Raw genomic sequence first — 21,536 nt, forward strand, 5'->3', positions numbered from 1 at the left:
GTTTTCATACGGATTCCAAATTGGCAATGATTTAATGCTGTTTTCAGATGGGGAAATAGGAAGTCATACATTAACATGATTATGCATTTAGGTTTTTTCCCTAGGAAAATGGCTAGACTCACATCAGAACTTATTCCAAATTTTTTTTTGAAGACGTTGTATCCCTACTAATTTAATGAGTGTTTAAAAGTTTCAACACCACAGAGCTCACGTACAATGCCCTCCTTGAAATACACAGGATGACAATATAGAAAAACTGTATTACTCATTTTACATACAAAACAAACTGTTTAATAGTTAATAGTAAAAATCAAACAAGGTTGTTACAAAAACAGTGAGATGGACTATGCCTGAATCCCACTGGATCTGCAAACCTTTGTCTTCTAAATCACTACTGCAAGAATCTAAATTTTCTCTACATTCCCTATAACTCCACATAGGAGAGAATGTGTGCTAGTTATGCCTAGGCCACCTGGCTAATCAGCTATCACTAAACAGCACATACAAGATTTTCCTCACCTTTATTTAGTGTCTCTTCCAAGCCACGGATTTACACAGAATAGTAGCCAATTTCTTTATCTTTTGGCTTTTTATCCATCTTTCACTTTTCCATGCCAAACTTAACAGGGGTGAGAATGAAGATTTTTCACAGCTTAGAAGACTTAAGAAGATTCAGATCCCTATATCCTGCGGTTTTTACTAAGGAACAGAACTATGTACTCACTAAATGAGATTGTGTCCAGAATAACACAGTAGTTTTAAGAACAATAATCTCATCCAAATAAATAAACCAACCATTTATAAAAAGCCCCAAGGAACTGGTTATATGGAATAAACTGAAAAACATATTTGGCTGCAATATTCAAAGACTAGAGGGTTAAGATACACAGAACTCACTGAAGTTCAGCGTATGTTTAACATCTGATAACTCAGATCCATATGAAAATCTGAGAGCTTTTCTTTTTTAAATTTATACACCACCATGGCATACAATAATTTTAAACTAGAACAGGGAAACCAGACTTATCATTAGAGGAGCTGCATTCATTGATGAAGCTACCTGCTTACAGTGTATTCAAAACATCACAACCACGCTGAATTAAGACCACAAAAAAGTTTAGAATAGCACCCACTTCAGCCCAAGTTATCCTCTGATTTGAGTCTTCCACTTCTCTCCTGGGCTTAATGTTACATGTTAAGCAAACTCTGGATGAGCAGTATCAGAAGTAAAGAAAATAACAGCTATTAAAATTTACTAATGCAATGTAAATGGTAAATAGTGTTGTTGTAGGTGTTGAGAAAAACTGAAGGAGGACTGGAGCCTGAGTCATGGCAGAGCAGCACAGGAATAGGAAGCACCCCACAGGAACCCACAAAACCACCCCCTCCACTGAGGAGCAGCCCTGCTCTGCTGCACCTCCTCTTTCAGACACACACCCCCATGACTCCAAAACTAGATTTTGCGAGACCCACTAAGACAAACCACCACAACCAGAAAACCCCATGGTAAAAGGCTGTGCACAAACCTCCTCCGCCTGCTTTGTCTTTCAATGGTCTTCAGCCCGGACTTGCTCCAAGTGACAACAGAGCAGACACAACTCCCCCACCCCACATGTTCCCACTTTCCCGGCCTCTCAGGACCTGACCTCTGCTCCGCCCTTCCCAAGCACGCCCTGCGCTGTGCTAGAACCTTCTGTAGAGGCATATGCTTCCACCCACCCCCATAGCAACTCTCTCCTCTAGGGCAGCTGCTGCCCTCCTTTTATTCCTTTATAGATGGAGCGGTGAACAGGTGGTGCTGGGAGGTTTTGTCATCGTGTCAACAGGGAAGTGCTGTAGCTGTGTCTCCTCCTAATGCATGAGGCAGCTGTTGGTATGGCAGGTAAGTCTTCAAAAGAAAAGTCTGCCTGTCGGTCAGCTCTTCTGTTCCCCCCTAAGCTGCCTTCTGTATCATCAGGGGGAAAAGGTAATGCTGGAAAGGGCAGATATTTATCCTAGTTTTCCCAAGTGCAATGGCTATAGGTAGCAGGAATATCAGCCAAGTGTGTATGCCTTCAAATAGATCTAAATATTTTTTTCATAATGTAAATTCATAATTAGGTTTATGCTCATGCATTTTCCTAGGCATTGCTTTGAGGGTGGAGATTGGAAAACAATTTTGAAAAAAGTGTATTAATATGCGTTTAAAGAGAACAGAATTTTCATTTTCCAGACACATTCCTGATAGTTTCTAACACCTGAGAGCACGACTTCTGAATAATTTGGATATGCAGTATATTGTTCTTCGTCACTTTTTTTTTTTTTTAAGGAGATCATAGAACATAAGGGTTATTTGTAACTGTAAAAGCTGTTCTTGTCTTGCAAAACAATCTCTGCTTCTGCACTTTTGACACCAAACATCAGGTTAACTGTTAGCAAGAAAAGGCAGTTTTATCAGTAAATGGTAAAACCCACCTTTGGTTTATCCAGCCAGCAGGCTTGGTGAAACTCTGTAGGCTAAGGTGCTCCAACTTACACTCTTCTTCCTCAGTTCCCTGGAGTCTCTGAAGTTTTGGCAATAACACATCTCCTGTGTGTTTGTAATCTTGCTATTTTTGTGTATTGCCAAATATTTTTCCTGAAAAAAAGTAAAAGAAGGAAAAACCAGAAATTCATTGATTTCTTTCAGCAACAGCTGAGCTATTTTTTTGTAGCTCTTGAGTTCTTCTTTTGCTAAATGTTGTTAGTAAAATTACAGCTACTTCAGGACTTCTCAAATAAATAAAAGGCTATGAAAAAATGTTAATGGTGTTAGACAACTTGAAACAAGATCAGTGCAGAATCTTGAGTTGTTTACCAGTCATTTATGATTATAACAACATTTGCATTGTTAGTAGCCATCTCTAAACAACTTCCTGTGAAGAAAGCTTTATTTTCTCAGACAAGAAAGACAAAAATAAGGTGATTTTTTTTTTTTTTTAAAATCCAAATAGTTGACCAGGAAGTTACTCAGGAATGCCTGGTCTAAATATGTTCTTGTCATCACTGCTAAATAATGGAATAATGAGTGTTGGTTAGCTAACTTGTTCTAAATTCCTAGAGATGATCAAGTAAGCAGGTGCTTTTAGGCCCAGATGAGCATCCAAGGTGGTTTGTGCTACATAAATAAGATCATATGAAAAAATGTGCCCTACTTCAGTTGGATTTTGTATCACAGTTTTCCACCTAGTGTTTTCAACAGAAAATCTGCTGAGGTGCCTGTGCATGTTCTAGCAGCTGCCATAGAAAATTGAATTATTTACATGGCAACGATCTCTCCTTACTTCACAAGTGTTACATCATTTTCACACTGTTTTTAATCTTTTTAACATTCTACAAATACTGAAAAACTATACACAATCAATCACCCTCTCATCCACTTCAAAAATCTTGGGTTTAACTGATAGGACTAGCTTTAGGATTAAAAAAAAAAATGAAACAGAATACTACCAACCAACCAACAAACCAAAAAAATCAGGTATAGTTTAAACATACAGCTGGCCATAAATCCAGAGCAACTTTATACCTGATTAGTACTCTCACTTGTACCATTAGTGGTCTTAGAACTAACAGCTATATTTTTTTCTGAATGCCATTATTTTTTCTTCCCCTTCCTATTTTCTTGTGGTTGGCGCTGTCAAAAAATTGTAGCAAATCAGTGCTGACCCTTGTCACGCACGAAGTGAATACTGCCACATAGAGTAAAGACAGTGGGTTAGTTTCAGCTATTCCTAGTCCGTGTTGCCACCTGCCAAAGAATCCAGCTCCGGGAACAACTGAATTTGCATGTACAGTAGCTCCAAACCATCCATCACATGTCAGGGCTACATAAAATGATTCAGCATCAGAAGTAAAAACAAGCCAGGCTGGTTAGAAACCAGTCAGGTGCTGATCTTACCTCCACTCACGCTCTGATGTGATTTCTTCTTTGCCTGGCTTAAACTTGATGGATGAGTAACTTCTCCCATTCTGCTGTGGAGTGAGAAATGCGGCCTGGCTTAACAAGGAGCCATTGTCTGGTTTAGGGCTGACAGGGCAGGAACAATCTCCTCTGTAAATGAAGATGCTCAAGCAGCAGTCAGAAAGTCACTGGATGGCAGATTATGGGCTATATAATTTGGCTGTATGTGCAAGAGCAGAGGGAGCTTATGGAGAAGAGCAGAAGTGAACAATGCCACGGCAAATCAGGTGGAGTTCGTAAACTCTTTTCATCTTACAGAAAACCAGAGCCAAACCCAGCTCTCTTGCTTGGTGTATCACTTTATGTTTCAAAGAGATATCTGAGAGGCCTCTGTGGTTAAAATAAGTAGGGGAAAGATGTAAATTGGAGCTCAGCCACTTTGGTTTGGTTCAGCCCAAAAAACCTGGGTTGATCAAGTTATGTGTATGCGAAAGTTGTTACAGGTGTGTTCACATTATTTTTGTATCAGAAATAGTGTGGCCAGCAGGGTCAGGGCAGTGATTGTCACCCTGTACTCGGCACTGGTGAGGCCTCACCTCGAGCACCATGTTCAGTTCTGGGCCCCTCACTACTAGAATGACACTGAGGTGCTGGAGTGAGTCCAGAAAAGAGCAGGAGCACAAGTCCTATTGAGGAGCAGCTGAGGGAGCTGAAGCTGTTTAGCCTGGAGAAAAGGAGGCTCAGGGGAGACCTTGTCACTCTCCACAACCACCTGAAAGGAGGCTGTAGCCAGATGGAGGTCGGCCTCTTCTCCCATGCAGCTTGGGACAGGACAAGAGGACATAGTCGTAAGCTGCACCAGGGGAGGTTTAGTTTGGACGTCAGACGGAATTTCTCCACAGAAGGGGTGATTAGACATTGAAATGGGCTGCCCAGGGAGGTGGTGGAGTCACTGTCCCTGGGGGTGTTTAAGGAAAGACTGGACATGGCACTTAGTGCCGTGGTCTAGTTAACGTGGTGGTGTGCAGGCGTAAGTTGGACTCGACGATCTCTGTGGTCTTTTCCAACCTACTTGATTCTGTGAAGCAGAAGCAAGGAGGCAGGGGGGAGGAGGGGATGGAAGGGAACTGAGCAGGTGGCACGGGATTTTGGAACGCCAAAGGAAAGGGTTTGTGGAAGGAGAGAGGGCTGTCCCGAGGAAGCAGGGAAGCTAACGCGAGGAGCCCAGGCTGAGGGGCCGGTCCGTGACGGAGCGCAGCTGCAGGGGCCACGACCGGGGCCCCGGGGAGGAGCGCGGAGCGGCCCCTGCAGCCGGGGCACCGCGGCATCGCTGCTCCCTGGCGGGGAGGGGGCCCGGCCCGGGGGGCTGTGGGTGCAGTTTGGGGGGGCCATACATCATCGTGTTCCCCGCTTTATGCTGCGTGTCAAGTCACGTGAGCACGGGTGTGTTCATTTTAAAAAACCAGTGGTTTAAGGCTGTTAAAAGGAATGTATTAATTACAGGCAAGTGCATTTGGTGAGGTAATAAATAAGAAAAATACAGAGCTGTTTTATTTTCACTTGACTCTCTCACCTCAGAGAAGCCAGACACATTCCAAAAAGATGTATGTGTGTATTTATATGAGAGGATGTGGGTGTGCATATATATATGCACACACACACGTATAAGTTTTGACTATAAAACTCTGTTTCAATCAAGCATATAACGTTTTTTTTCCTTCATTAAACATTTCCTGAACCAGTCTTTATATGTACATGCCCTGAAAACTGGAAAGAATGGGGGGTTCCTGGAATTTGGAAGAGTTGTTCAATAAAAGTCGGGCTTCTTTTTTTTTTTTTCCCCCTTAAAACAGACATTTGGTTTCTTTTAAGTCACTCGATCTTTTGGAGAGCTTCTTGTATGTAAACAGCTAAATAACAAAGACTCGTGTTATAAAAGGATGAATAAGATTATTCTCGTAGTGTACATGCTGAAAGACGGTGTCCCATGATTGCAGCTGCGAGCTGCGGTCAGTTGTTGGTGAGTGGAAAGAATGACTCAGCAAGAAACAGCGAATTTATAATCCAACGTAGTTGTGTTGTGGGTTTTTTCAAGTTTAGAGTGTGTATCCCCAGGTTTTAAGGCTCGCCTATTGGGCGGGGAATTAGCTCAAATGGTAGAGCGCTCGCTTAGCATGCGAGAGGTAGCGGGATCGATGCCCGCATTCTCCAGTGTTTTCCGTGTTGATTTCATTATAAACAACACGGCAGCAGTTAAGATTATTTTCCTATTCGCACTTAATTTTTCTTGTATAAGAGTGTAAAGAAGCCTGAAAGACCTGTAAACTAAAAAAAAAAAAAAAAAAAAAGCATACTGCTTTAAATATTTCATTTTTTCATTTCAAAATCAGATGTTTGTTCTTTTGCATAGAGGAAGTAAAAAATATAATATTTGCATGAAATAACGAAATTTACTGAGATTTTAATGCAATAATAAATGACATGTAAAAATTACTGAGGAAAGGAAATGAGGAATTTTTTGATTGGTCCTTAAGTATTTGGTTAATGATTTCATTCATTAGTTAACTTTACATTTGATATTCTAGTTTAGTGTGTAGTGAACAAAATTTTGTATTCGTGGTTTGAGTAAGACTCATTGTTTCTGCTCTATTTTGGTTGTATAGGCTGTTTATTAGAAAGAGTGGGCTAGAACATTGTACAGTTCTTTTGCACCTGGTAGCAAGATTGTACCTTTTGCTTGTGAATTTTCACATCTCTGAAATACCATGGAAATTTTCTCTGTAAATCTATGCTTGCACATTTTAAGTCTTCATGAGGGTTTTATTTGGTTTCGTGGTTTGTTTGTTTGTTTTTAATTTTGGTTTTATTTTCTTACTTATTCAGATATTTAACTGCTTGTACTTTCAGTTAGAGGCAGCATGAGAAAACGAGCAGAACCTGCTTCCTGCAAGTACAGGGAATTTTTGCAGTCAGGATTTTGGGAGTGGCACATATTAAAACAAATAGCAATGGGAAACAAAAGATATTCATTAGGCTCCATTTTAAGGGAGGAGGAGGTACCCTGCTATATGGATGTACAAGTAGCACCTGTGAAGAAAGTAAGGGAGCTCGGAGATCTTCCTGTGACCATGACAAGAAAGGAATTAACTTCTAGGTGGAATGGGATAGAAATTGAATTTGCTTATTTCTCTTGTATTGCTGAAGTACTGGAGAGAAAAGAGGAATTGTGGCTTATAAGACTGCTTGATGCCTCTTAAAATGAAGTCTAATGGAGAGAAAGGTATTATGGTCCTGTCATGAGTCCTCTCTGGACTCAGGTAATGATTTAAATGTCTGTTTGCCTGGAATGAGACTCTTCAGTAGTCTTCTGTGTGATGATTATTGCTTCTGTGTTTTCTGTGTTTCTGTTACTGCTTAATACCTGACACTTTCTGTGCTTTTGAAGAGGATGAATTATGTTGTTGTTCTTGGCTGTTCAAGTGCAAGTTGTGCACTGATGGAATGAGGGAATTTGGGGGCGGGGGCTCTGTTCGAGTGCAGTCTGCAATCACTGGAAAAGCTGTGCCTTCTGGCTGAAAGCTCTCAGGACTAATGACTTTTCATTACGTTTATGCCCAGCTTCCTACATTGCAGCATTTCTGTCTACTAGGGCTGGTAAACACTGGAAAAGCTTTCTTCCAATTCTTTTGGTCTAAATATGAATAGCAGTAAGAGTTTTTTTCTCATCCCATGTGGTGTCTTATGTCCTTATTTTTTAGCTAAACTATCCTGTGAAGAATTTACTGGATTGAGAGATGCAAGGGTCCTGGCTCTCAAAAGAACTACCTATGGAAGGATACTACTTACTTGTGGGTAAGTAGTTCCCAGAGCCTCATGTCAAAGGAGTAACCACTCTGGGCCTGTCTGTGCCTTCTGAGTCAGAAATTGCATAGAAATATTCTATGTAAAGAACCATGAGGGAATTCCATTTTATTTGATTTTTGTTTTTTTTATTACTGTTACCACTCATACTTTATAGTCCTCTGGAATATCATGCTTAAATCAGTTACACAAGTTTGTTATTAATGCTGAATAATAATTTGTTTGTACTAAACTTGCTGAAAGATATTGCTATGTCTTTGTTGTAGTCTGCAAATAGGAAATAACTCTTCCTCAGTTGTCTTTTATCAGTACTTTGTTCCAAATATTACTTAGAAAATCTTTCTAGGCTGAGATGGAGCTTGGGGACCATCATATAGCAACCTGGAGACAGTTTTTTACAACATGAGGGCCATCTATAGAATCTGCACTCAAAAATCTCAACTCTGTGAAATGCTTCTTTTAAATAAAATTATTTCACAACATGATTGTAGAACATTTGTTTTCTGAGCTGAGCACACTGCAGTTCTGATTTTTCTCTTGATGGGTATTGTGGGATATTTGACGATAAAGTTAATGGAAGTTTTTTTCTGATATGACTACCATTATCCTATTTTGACCAAGTTGTAAGCAGAAGTTGTGTTTTGAACCCTTTTTGAAGAGAGTGAGAGGTGCGTTCACTACCATGTGTAAGCACTTACAATCCTAGAACCACAGAATGGTTTGCATTGGACAGGACCTTAAAGATCATCTTGTTCCAACCCTTCTGTCGTGGGCAGGGACACATTCCTCTAAAGGAGGTTGCTCTGAGCACCATCCAACCTGGCCTTGAACACTGCCACAGCTTCTCTGGGCAACCTGTTCCACTGCCTCACCACCCTCACAGTAAAGAATTTCTTCCTAATATCGAACCTAAACCTGCCCTGTCTCAGTTTAAGGCTGTACCCCTTGTCCTAGCACTGCATGCCCTTGTGAAAAGTCACTCTCCAGCTTTCTTCTAGGCCCTCTTTAGGTACTGGGAAGCTGCTTTTGCTGGAGCCTTCTTTCCTGCAGGCTGAACAATCCCAACTCTCTCAGCCTGTTTGAAAAGAAAGGAAGTTACCCCTTTAAAATGTGTTCAGCTTCCAGTTGTCATGTATTCTTCCTCTCAAATTCAATGTTGAAAAAAATAACATTTTTTCCCAGTAAACTTTGCCCAATATAAGAAGCTTTTAGAAGGTTTTAGAGTCATTCAGCAGAGGTTTCCTCACCTAGGCCAGTGACCTTATGCCTTTTTTCCATTTTGACCCATTTTATTTCCTGTGGTTGTAATTAGTATCGCAGTAATTTGTTGCTGGTAAGTGTAAGCCTTGACATCTGGTGGATGGGTCTGGATACAGATGGACTGTGGAGCCTTCTGTGTGCTTTTAGAGACCCATGGAATACCAGTGGGCTTTGGTTTGGTGAGCCTATGGCTGTATTTCTGTCATGTCTCAAGATATGCAGGTGTGCCGTTAGGATAGAATCACCTAAAAAAGAACGATTAATCCTTAAAAAAAATAAAAGCACAGACATTGGGTGGCCATTGTGCTTCTTTCTGACCTTGGAGCTGAGCAGGTTTTATCTTAATAGGAGAACAGTAGGAGAACAGCCTGATTACATTCTGGATGGACCACAGTGGACAAGGCTTGTGTAGTGGTCTCTAATAGCCTCCCGCACCTGCTCTTGATTCCAGAAAATAGGAGAAGGATAACTCGTGGAACCTTTTTTTTCTGTTCAAGGCCACAATCTTTTCTACAGTGATGTTACAAGAGGGGAGAACTTTTAAAAATATTCTGACTTTTTTTTTCAGTATCCTTACTACTTCCACAAAAATATTGAAATAGGCTACACAAGAGAATCCCTACAATCAGCTTGTTTTGACAACAGAAAGCTCCACAGGTCATTGAAATGCAGCTTAAGGAACAGTTTCACTGTACTGGGAAAGCTTACTTCTAATTCTTTTGGTGTAAATATTGAAACTCCTGCTTATTTATGTTAAAAAAATCTGGTTGAAACTAGTAACTTGATAAAAGAAAATAGAAATCAATGGGAGAAGTAAAAACTATTGTAGATTTATCATTTTTATGTATGCAGAGACAGCAAAACCAGTATTTGGGCTAAAATGAACAAAGGATAAATGAAGGGAGGCAGAGCATTTTGTGTGAGGGTGGGGATGGTGCTGTTCAGGGCCAGGAGTTGGACTCCATGGTCCTTGTGGGTACCTTTCGACTCAGCATTGAGTGATTGAGTCCTCGCTGCTGAAGAGGTTTCAGGTTAGCTGGAAGAAAAACATCTTGCATCATTGCTCTTTCTGATCTCTACCAGAAGAATCTGTGAAGGAGTTTAACTCTCTCTTTATAACCTGTAAAGGAAACAACTGAGTGTTATTTATAAAATAGGATGTCAAGAACAGCACGTAGGTGTCGGCACTGGTTAGCGAGGTGCGTGTGTGACAGTCTTTTTTTGTTAGAGACTGCTTCTGGCAGCAGCCCAGTGCTCAGGCTCCAAGTCCTCCTGGGAATCCCTCATTGCACTGACCCCGGCAATTTTTGGATGTGTTCCCTTTCAGGTGTATTCGCCTGCAGGTTGCTTTGGTGTGCATTTCCCTCATGTCCACATGAATGCTGACATGGCCCTTTTGGATTCTTCCTGAGCCTGCTGCCCTTCACCAGCACTCTGCAAGGGGAGCTGCCTTTTCCCACCTGCCTGTGGGTCCCAAGCACGGTGCAGGTTGTGGGTCCCGGGTAGGATGTGCGAGGTGCTACCGCAGTGGCCACCTTCAGCTGAGCTCAGCATTGGCTCCTGGGGAAGGGCCTGGAGCTTGTGTTTTGTAATCGACTTCTGCAGGTGAAGAAACATTTGGCATCATGGCTAGACATTTGTGGAATTAATTTTCCACCAGTTCTTATGCTACCGAATGTCAAATATTTCAGCCTTTGAAACTGTCACATCATTCTGAGGAGTTAACTCCAATTGTCACCTCTTTGATTTATTTCTTCTGGCATTTCTGTGGCTTTGAAATTTTTATCTGTATTCTTTCCTTTTCTGCCTTTGGCACATTTTAATTAATTAATTAATTATTATTTTCGGCTCCAAAGACCCGTGTGAATCTAAGTGCCTTGTTTGAAGCCAAGCTGAAAAACCAAAAATTTAAGTGAAGCTTCACCGCTGTGTGCTGACTTCCTTATTACTGGGGATTAGGGTGCGGGCTGAGCGGGGGTGGCAGGGTAGGGATGCAGCCACGGGACTTTGCTTCTCAGGTGTAACAGCCCGCATGGGAACAGATGTGGCGGACGACTGGAGGGGCACGCGTATGGACCGGGGCTGGCGAGAGGGATACAGAGGTGAGAGAAGCTCGCTGCCCGAGGGCTCCGGGAGAACAGACCGAGGACGGCTCCCGGCCCCTCCCCTGGCCCCGCCCCTCCCCGCGCGCTCCAGGGATGCGCCTCGTCCTTCCTGGCGGGAAGTGACGGAGCCTCTCGAGGAGGAAGTGACGCGCGTGGCGTGCGGGCCCGGAGCGGTGTGGGGGGGGCTCGGACAAGATGGCCGGATCCACAGGTCTGTGAGGGGGGGCTCGGTGGGCCCGGGAGAGCGGCGCGCTGGGCTCGTGCTTGGGAGGCGCCCCCGCAAGGGCCCGGGGCGGGTCTCCTTTCTCCGGGATGGGGTGGGGGGCAAGCTGCCTCCGACAGTGGGGAGGAGTTGCCTTCTAACAGGGGGGAAAGGGAAGCTGCAGGGACGCCGGGACAGGTTATCACAGAATCCCAGATTCACTTAGGTTGGAAGAGACCTCCGGGATCATCGAGTCCAGCCTATGACCGTACACCACCTTGCCAACTAGACCACGTCCAGTCTTTCCTGAAGCACCACCAGGGACGGTGACTCCACCACTTCCCTGGGCAGCCCCTTCCCATGTCTAATGTGAAGAAATTCCTCCTAATTCACTTATGCCCCGGGCCCGATCCCTTCCATCCGTGGGGCAGCGACATCCTAGTGAGAGCCCGGCCTGGGGGTGCGTGATGGGAGACAGGGCTCCGAGTGCCGGGGGAGGGAAGACTTGACCTGCCAAGAGGCAGGAATGGATGGATAGATGCTGGTGTACGTGAGGGAGGGAGGAGATATCGTTAGCCTGGTAAAAGTGCTGCAGGAAAGAAAGATTTGTACTGAAGATTTGTCCCAGTGTACCACTGGGTGAATATAGAAGACGTGATCTAGTGGTATCTGAAATAAAGGATTGTCTCTTTCCCCTCTTTATTGGGAAGAGAAGGGCTTAGGCCTGTGTTGTATTTTGGGGCAAAGGTAGTTCACATTGGTGGTGACTGTAGCATAGCGGGAAGGAGGACTGGAGCTCTCTTCCCCGTGGCATCCACTGGAGCCAAAGGGTCTCCCATAGGCAGATGTAAGGGCAAAGAGCTGCCAGTCATCCCAGGAAGCCCATCTCAGTAACCAGCATACCACGTGCGGAGCGTTGGTGCGGCAGAACGTTGTGGAAAGCGCTGGCAAAGAAAGGGACAAGGATATTGCTTCAAGTGCTAAATGTAGAAGCACAATTATACCGTCTCAGTTTCATTTCATGAGAGGTTTGAAATACAAAAGACCTTTCCCCCAGTGCTGAAACCTGAAGTCTTCAGGGCCTTGTTTCCTCTTCTCTCACCCCTGAGACTTTGTAAGTGGGATTGATGGATCTCAGGGTAAGGGAATGAATAGACCTCAGCAGCCAGTCTAGGGTGAATGTTGGCCACTAATTTATTTCTGCTGCCAATCTACTGGATCACTGGGGTTTGGGACTATAACAAAACAGAAGAAACATCTGTATATTTAAACTGGTCTTGGTACCTTGCTGTTAATTCTGTGAAGGGAGCTTGGGCAGGTTTTGGGTTGTTTTTTTTTTTTTTTTTTTTTTGTAAGAGGAAGGAGTTATCTCCAGTTGGTAATAAGTTTGGGGATGTGGGATTTCCACAGTGGAATTTGATAAAGTTGCACCAATCTGGGCTGTGGAATAGCTTTTGCAACTAACTATGTGGAAGAACAGTCCAAAAAGACAGGTATTGCCTGTGATAAACTGAGCTAGAATGGATATATTTAGAGAAACCCAAGTATTTGTCATTTGGGAATTACTGCATTTTATTTTGTTAGGGTTTTTCCTGGTGTCTAAGTTTAAAAGAGTTTTATTATGGAGCAACACTGAAAGACTTCAGCTTATGTCTAGGCTCTGGCTGGAGATTTCCTGTAATACACTAGGAAGTGCAGTTGCTTCAGGTTGTGTATTGAGTACTGGCATTTGGCATCAGAGTCCATTCAATCTGTTTAATGTAGAGTATCAGTTACTAAAAATTTATGTAGTGAAAAAAGCTATTTTCTTTCTAGTTCAACCCTATAAGAATAAATATTTTTTGACTGAACTTTGATGGTTTTACTGCCGTAAGTGTTCTTTGCAGTCTTACAGGAGTTATTTTAAAATCTATATACATTTATTCAAGGGGGTTGTTTTTGACTCAGAAATACAGCCACTCTTAAAGTTCATAAAAAGCCGGAGATGTGGAAAACTCTTAATACGTGTGACTGCTCCATACAATGTAAAGGGCCAGTACTGCATGTACACCTTGTTGAAGAAATTAAATTAAACTCGTTTGTTGTAGTAAAATGCAGCAAGCAGACTGAATCATCAAAACTGCTGGGAAAATTAGTCAGGGCTTCTAAACCAACATATTCTTGTGGAGAAAATACTGTGACTTTTTATTGGTGTACACATGGTGGGGGGGTGAGGGGTGTTTGTTTTGCTCTTTCCACATAGTATGCAGAAATTCAGACTTCACCCTGAACTGCTCTTGCCAGGAAGCTGTGTTATAATCATTTGTGGAGGAGGGAAGGAAATTATTTGCTATAGGCTTACCTTTTTCATAGACTTAAGATTTAAATGTATGTAGCTCTGTGACTTTAATCTGCTCTTGCTGTAAAGTTCAACTTTATCATTATCTATTTCAGAAAAAAAAAAAAAAAGAATATTTTGATTGCATAAAGTTCAGGAATGAAATTCTAGCCCCAAGGAAGTCAACAGCAAAACTTCTACTAAGGTCAACTGTCTTACTTTTATCCCAGAAATTCCTTTCCTGGGCTTGCTAATTCTTTGAGCAATCATGTAACAAATTATGTGCATTTAACAGCAGAGAATTTAGTTTGAAAATAGCTGTTCTTTAATGTGTGCTAAAGAAATTGTATATATCAGTGTTACATTTCTGTTCAATAAGTATCTTACCTGCTTTCTAAAATCACCTGTAACAAGTAAGTTGTACATGGAGATATTGCATATGCTAGAAATGGGCATTTGTAAGCTGCAGTTTGATAGATCTGATATTACAACTGCTTCTCCTTGAAGCTGGATCTAGGTTATTTGTGTGGGTACTGCTGGAGGTCTGAACAAGTCAATTTTTTAGAGAAGAGAGCAGCTATTAATATAATCATCCAGTTTCATGTTGCTTAGGTGGAGATGCATTCTGTTAATCTGTTTAAAATACAAAGTAGAAAATGTAAATAGATATAATTTCAAGTTAAAAGAAATAATTCCCTAAGGCATACCATTTAAATATCTCTTGCGTATCTCAAGAAAAAGAAGCCGATGAAAAACATCATTATAAGGAGTTAATTCAGGAGTTAATTTCTGCATTTAGATAATTGGGGTTTCACATAATATGACCTTATATGTAAGGTTATACGTATATATGTCTCTCTAAAATGGAAATGTTTCCTAAAGGCAGTGATGGTGTCACTAAGTGGTTAGAATTTATGTGGGAAAATACAAGAATCAAGGAAGCAGTGTCAAATATGGTGCTGTAACTATGGGCTGCTAATGCTTTTGTCTCCTTCCTCTTCAACCAAGAGCTTCAGTAGCTTGGGGGAGGGTGAATAGGGCTGTGCTAATGAAAATTCCCCTTGGTTTGCTGAAACTATGTGCTTGGGGAAGAAAAATGGACTGATCTACAATCAAAATTGTATGTGAGATTCCTGATTTACTTCTAGTATGTAGTCATGAGCATCCTTTTTTGAAAGTGTCCCTAATATTTTTGAAGGTACGTGGCTAGATGCCTGTGAAATATTTCTTTCTGTAAAATCCATACTTTTCATTTCCAGTTACTCTATAAGGATGAAACAGCTTCATTGTGTAACTTGAGTTGCCTGTGCAAAAATGTCTTTCCCTTTGATTTTATAGATGATTGATTCTGTGAGTGGAAATGGCACAATGCACAATGTCAGTGCCTTATTTTCTTAACTTTGTTTTTTACTTCTATTTGCAAACATTTGGTAGTTGTGGAAGCAGTTTTAAGTGTGCATGACTACAGCAGTAAGGAAGCTGGTATTAAAAGTGCAGGGCTGGAAGTGGTCTTGAGTGCATTCTAGACTCCCTGAGCTGTGAAGTATGGACTAAGTGTACCATTCCTAATGGTTGGGGCTTTTGTTGTTGTTGTTGGTTTTGGTTTATTTCGCTTTGAAACTTGGGGTTTTTTTCTTCCCCTCTTAAAATCCTCAATTGCAAAATATTCCATAATGTGAAATGTTTTGCAACACTTTCTCTTAAATGCCTTGAAACTCTTTTCTTCTTCATTCTGAATCAGGCTGATGTCTGTTCTGGGCTTAGTAGGGTAAAGATTTACACCCTGTGTGGAGACACCTAGAGATGAAGGGCCGTTCAGAGGAGTAATAAAGGGATATATTCATAAGTGGGTTGTAGAAGCAACGTTTTAAAGATAATTTTTTCCATGTAGGAGATGTGGTATAATTTAAACTTTGTGTCTGGAAAAGTCTTGTGTCAAACCCTGCACAGGTAGGCTTCTCTTTTCCTCTGACCTGTTGAATGTTCGTTTCCTTCCTCTTTTTTTCTCTTTGTGGAGCAAATAGTTGTCTGTTTTTTATCTGCTGTGTTTTACCTTGAAGGATGTATTACTCCCTCCCATTTTCTCTTTTACGCCTCCACCACATTGTTCATTTATCCAGAACTGGTCCAAGAAGTTGGTTTAAGAGCTTTTTAGAATTTTACAGTCCTCCATGTTTGTTCTGTGGGTTTACAGTGTTAGCTCTGTAAGCACAGATTTCTTGAAGCTGAAAGTAATCAAACAAAACAAAAGAAGTAAAATACTGTGTTCTGTGAGGCAGCAAGCACTCTGTGTGGAGCGTTTTTATAGCCTGTCCTATGCACAAGGAATTGCGACTGTGATTGTTCTGCCTGCTTAAAAACATCTTGACAAACCACAAATAATTTCAGCTGGGTTGAGAAAAGTCTAGATTACAAATGGCTTTTAAACTATATATAGACCATCAGTTCTTTTCCAACTTTGGGGCATATATAGGCAAGATACTCTCTTTCTTCTCAGAGCTTTGCCTGTATCATTTTCCTTTCTTTGTTCCTGGTGTTTTATAACTCCGTCTTTAAATACAAACCCACTTACGTCTTTCTGCCACAATAGCTGTGTTAGAGTGCTCACAGCAAAGCAACTTACCTCTGCAATAAAAAAGTGGCCTACTTTGTAATCTTCTATGTGTTTCAGAGCTTGTTTGAAATTCAAAGATGTTATCAGACATAGTATCAAAGCCCATTATCTAAACTATTCTGTACAATCCTGGAAAATTCTAGCCTGGATAAAGGTGTAACACAGAGTTTCAGGAAGATATGCCTCTCAGCAGTTGGAGGCAGATGGTCCATACTATAAACCTAAGCATGCATGAGAAGACTTCTCATGTAAGAATTAGATTTCCAAGTCTTGTGAGTAGTTGGTGGAATTGAATTACATATGTATTTGTTAGTGTTTGTATTTTGCCTTATGGAAGATTTTTCCAGAGGTAGTGTTAAATACATGCTGTGAAACTATTCAGCCTCTCTTTGTTAACAAACCTTTCCTCTCTCTTTGCCCCTGCTCTTTTTTCTACCCTATTATCTCTTCTGTTATCTTTTATTATTATCTGCACTATTAACTCTTTTTATCTACAGTATAGCTTGTACTTCATCTTGACTGAAACTTAATGTAAAGTATTACATCAGCTTCAGCTACTCCTGTTAGGTTTTGTTGCCTTGTTGTCTCAGTTATCCTGTGGGAACCTCAACAGAGATCATGGAAAGACAAGAAAGTGCTGTGGGGAAAGCATTCAAAGTAGCCTTGATTTAAGTATTTGGAAGGGTTTTACTGTATGCTGTCCTGCCCAAAAAATGTTTTTCTTTGTATTTGTCATTTGGAATACACTAATGAGATACAATTCAAACAATATTTTGAATTAAATCAGTGCAGAAACTTATCACTGTGAAGCTGTCAGACTGATTATGAATAACATGAGCTTCTGGTTTAGAGCCTTTTCAAAAACGTGTGATGATTTCAGTCTGTGACTCTAAACCATTTCTAGTTAGCATTTTGGAACGAGTGGAATCTTCAACACTTAGAACTTCAGAGCTCTAAAGTCTTTATTTCAGAAGGATGAGATGCTTCAACTAGATAAAAAAAATTGTCAGAAAAATTATAGATTCAGTATGGCCTTTTAAAAAATTCTTGCATTAGACATATTTAACAGCATAAAGAAAAAAAATCACCTCCCTCCACTGCATTTTTGACTATTCATAAACTGGATAGTTAAGTGTGTTTGCAGTTTGCTTGAGTAAATCAAAACATTTTGCCCAGTACATATGAAAGGAGTGTCCTTTATTCAGTATAGTCTTAGTAAAATGTCCCGTTTTATTCATATAACTTAGAACTTTTCCAGAGGAGGAATTGTAAGTTTTCTTTCTTCTCAGTGAAATGGAATGTGTGATCATGTAAATATTAAATAATTTGAACTTTTGAGTAGCACAGCGTATAGAAAATAGCAGGTTGAAGTATGACTTACGAAAATAATGTAGGAAAATAATTTAATGGCAATTCTTTTTACTAAATATGTGATGATTGGTACATTTGCTGATTATATCAATAGATGTATGCTTACATGTATAACTGAAAGAATAACATTATTTGTTTTACATAGATAAAGGATATTTGTCTATTTATTATGCTTTGGACTGTGGATAGGTGCTGAGTCATGTTGGAAAGGACCTTTGTGCAAGTGTTAGAACAACTGTTTGCTAATCAATGACTTGTAACCCGTTTAAGGCAGCTTTACAGCTTTGCTAGACTAAATCCTTGATGCTACTCATGTTATCTGGGTCACACATTGTATTCTTAACTTTTAAAGCAGACCCTGAGAAAGCTGTTTTGTGACAAGATATTGGGCTCTGCTGGGTTCTTCTAGCTTCCTGCTTCTTCTATCCCTTTATCTGGGGAACAAAAAAAAGGTTCTATGTCATTGTAATTTAAAAGGTAACTTTGAAAGTGTGTTTTAAACAATTTTTTCTCTCTGCCAACACAATGTCAGGTTTAATATAAAACGTTCAAAAAACGATCAATTTTACCTTTTGTTAACTTTTTCTTATTTAGCTTTGTGCTTTTAATAGTGGGGTAATTTGTACTAAACAAGTGTGGGGGTTAGTTTTTAACTTCTGAGGGTAGAAATTAGAAAGATTTCTTTGCCTGGTAAAATCTTGATTCCTTAGACTATTAAATCACAGGTGATATTGCTGGTGGTTTTTGAAGTGACAGATATCTTTTCTAACTCCTGCTTGCTGGCTTCCTGCCTTACATTGTTTTGTACAAAATTGAAATAGTAATTCTCAGTTTATTAAGCATCACAACGTGTCACTTTTCATTATCTGTCATTTCATACACTGAAACATACGGGAAGGTGGTTGTACTATTTAATATCTCACGTGTTTCATTCAGTGGTTGCCTGTAAAGAGTTAAGTTTTAAACCCGTAGTCAGCTTGTGCATTTCCACCCTTCACCGAAACAGCCCGGATGTCAATTGAGTTGTTTAGTGACTTAACTGTTTAATACCTGTATGGTTTTTCTTATAGCGTGAGGCACCACTGGTCATGCAGTGTCTGAGTCTACACTGGTCTTGTTTATAACAAAAAAATGGCACTGAGATATAATATAGACTGATAAAGAAATGTCACTAATATTCATGCAAATTTGTAAAATTACTTTCAAGCAATTTACACCAGTTTTCTTTTGGGATTGCAGTCCAGTTTAGTGGGTTTTATACTATAGTTTTCTGTTGGTGTGGTAACTTGTTAAAAAAGTTTCTTTGGATGAGGTATTTTGATTACTTAAAACATTTGTGGGAATTTTTGAAGGTAGCGGTTTCTTTCTTTTTTTTCCCCCCTCTTTGTTTTTGCTAAGAGTTTCCTTATGCCTTCTCTATTTTGTAGTCTTAACAACGTTTCTATCTGTAGTGGAGCAGGCTTCTTCATTAGTGTAATTTTTTTAAGCACCATTAGTCATTCTATGCCAGCAGCAGTACTCGGGATGATCGTATTTGCATGAAAATGTAAGGACCTAGCGATGTTGTTGCTTCCTTGCTAACAAGGCTGGGTTCAGTTGGAGTTGCTCTCAGGTCTGGACATTATTCTGTGTGTGCACGTAACCAGTGACTACTCTGTGCTTCTGCTCGCTGGTGTGCTTATGATGACTTTATTTACTGTTGTACCTTGTGCAACTTTAGGACATGTAGGGTGTTGTTCCATAAAAAATCAGGGGAGTGGAGAGGCCATTTGGAAGTTGGGCTGCGGGAGTGGAGGAATGGAGGTTTTCAGTGAGGCATGAACCTTGGTAAGGAGAGATGGTGCAGAATGGGAAAAACTTGATGGAATTTTTGAGAGATTGGCTCCTCCATGGGTGCTGTTCAGAGAGTAGAGCAGCTCTGGTGAATCAGGTGGTTAATGGCAGCTGCATCCCCATCTGCTGCTCCTCTGAGAAAGGTGTATAAGGGGAAAGGGGAAGAGAGGACGGGCCATGAGCATGGTTAGAAGTGAATAAAAACTGAACAGGTATGATATGTTTTCCTGGGGGACATTGACTGTCACAGGAAGAGTCGTGTCCACAGGGCTGCCTTCAGTAAATAATCCAATGGATTATGGAACAGAATTGGTAGAAATCAAAGTTACCAGAAGGAGTTAACTCACTTCCTTCTGGTTACTCTGGAGGCAATATAAAAGAAGGGAAGACTTAGGTGAAGATGCCTTGTTAATGTAGCAATTTGTTTTGCTAGTAATCTGTCACACTTAAAAACATAATTAGAAAACCTCAAATTGTACAAACTTTTCCCTAAGAAGTTTTGTATTTGGAATGTGCACTCTGCTGGAGAAGTCAAGTTTGAGGTCTTGTCATTCTTGGTGTGAAACCATCAGCAACTGAAACATATTGAATAAATTGATGTTGCTTTTGCAGTTTTGATCCGCTGAGATTTCTTACTCCAGCATCAAGATTTGTGGTTTAAGCCATTTTAACGTGTTTGTAAATCAGGTATGTGTCTTGACAATCCAGCTACTAATGGCTAGTTCTCTAGAAATTAATTTCTTCCCTTTCCACCCCAGGGAAACTAAAGCTACTACTGAAAACGTTGTTCTGTTCAGAATTTATCATTTTCAATTATTATCACTAGTAGATAGTTGATAGTGTCTTAATGTTATGAATATGCATATGAAGTGGAAAGCCAGGTGAAAAAACCCTGCTTCTGTAAATCTATGTTGTCTTTACTGTTTTCGTTTGGTTTTTTTTTTAAATTAAAGTTAGTGCCCTACCCTAAAGAAATAAATACCTCTGTACTTGTCCAGCCCTTTTCCCCTCCATCAAAATCTGAATGCTGAGTTGCAGTAAAGGACCAAGACTTCTGCTGTATTAACAGTTTCTCATTAGCTGCCTTCTTAATATAAGCCATATTTAAAACTTTTATGGCTGTGGCTGGACTCAAATATAAAGGAAATTCCTATGAAAGTTATTTTCATGCAGCCTAACTTTAGGTCTGGACTGTGTCTATTAAGATACTAGCAAATGTAAGATTTCACTTAGGTGAAATAAATAGAAATTTTCACCAATATAATTCTGAAAACAAATATTACTTTACTTAGCTTTAACCAAAAATTAGGTTTTAAGATAAAGGGTTATAGCTTTCACACTGCTGTGACTCTTGATTGGCTCATGCTGAGAAATGTTTCTCAGCAAGTGACATATCTTCATATGAAAAAAGCAAACCCCAAAAACCTGATGAAATGCATTCTTTAACTTCAATGTGTTTCCTAGAATTGTACCTCTTCCTTGAACTCTTCCATCCTGTGTGCTTTCAACTTACTTAATTTCAAATATTATAAAAGGAAAAAGAGGTTTACCAGTTACAGGGCTCCTACATAGTCTTTTATATAAATATAGCCATATATATCCATATATATATATGTGTGTATATGGTTTTAGTCCTGCAGAGAAGTGCAATAACCCATTTAGTTCTTACCAGTTCATAGCTGTTCCATATTGTAGCAAAACTGGCTCTGAATTACAGTGAGCATTGAACACAGTGAATAAATGGCCACTTGCTCTATAGTGTTCATTGATGTACATTTGCTTACTTGAGCTGTGGAGTCTTACCTTCTACTCATCTCTTCTCTTATTAATTCTTCAAGTTACTTGTCGTGTTTCTTTCTTTTGGGATGAATAATTTCTTTCTACATGGAAATGAAGTTTTATTTGATTATGTCAAACTTGTTTTTCTTCTTGAACTTAGATTCTTAGAAAATTTCCACAGGTAAGCATAGTTAAATCTGCAAAATCATTAAGACTAACCTAAACTGGTATTGCTTACAGCTCTGTGAGGTGCAGTCTTGATTAGTACCTTATGC

The 21,536-nt window shown here is 40.2% G+C and overlaps 1 protein-coding gene and 1 non-coding gene across 4 annotated transcripts in view; both read left to right on the forward strand.

Moving 5' to 3' along the window:
• The first annotated feature begins 1,794 nt into the window (after window positions 1-1,794).
• UBE2V2 (ubiquitin conjugating enzyme E2 V2) overlaps window positions 1,795-21,536 on the forward strand; it is a 37,723-nt gene continuing 17,981 nt past the window's right edge. Inside the window, exons 1-2 of one of the 3 annotated variants that reach the window (XM_019286830.1) lie at window positions 1,795-1,882; window positions 7,678-7,771. In XM_019286830.1, the coding sequence (XP_019142375.1) occupies window positions 7,714-7,771 (58 nt within the window). In that variant the 5' untranslated portion in view covers window positions 1,795-1,882; window positions 7,678-7,713. Of the gene's footprint in view, window positions 1,883-7,677; window positions 7,772-11,250; window positions 11,357-20,094; window positions 20,170-21,536 lie in introns of those variants that run through there. The other 2 variants (XM_019286831.3, XM_010401195.3) reach the window with 2 other exon arrangements.
• TRNAA-AGC lies at window positions 6,058-6,130 on the forward strand. Its single transcript has one exon. It is a non-coding gene; the product is annotated as a tRNA-Ala (tRNA).

The sequence above is a fragment of the Corvus cornix genome, chromosome 2, assembly GCF_000738735.6.
Source record: "Corvus cornix cornix isolate S_Up_H32 chromosome 2, ASM73873v5, whole genome shotgun sequence".
Lineage (NCBI taxonomy): Eukaryota > Metazoa > Chordata > Aves > Passeriformes > Corvidae > Corvus > Corvus cornix.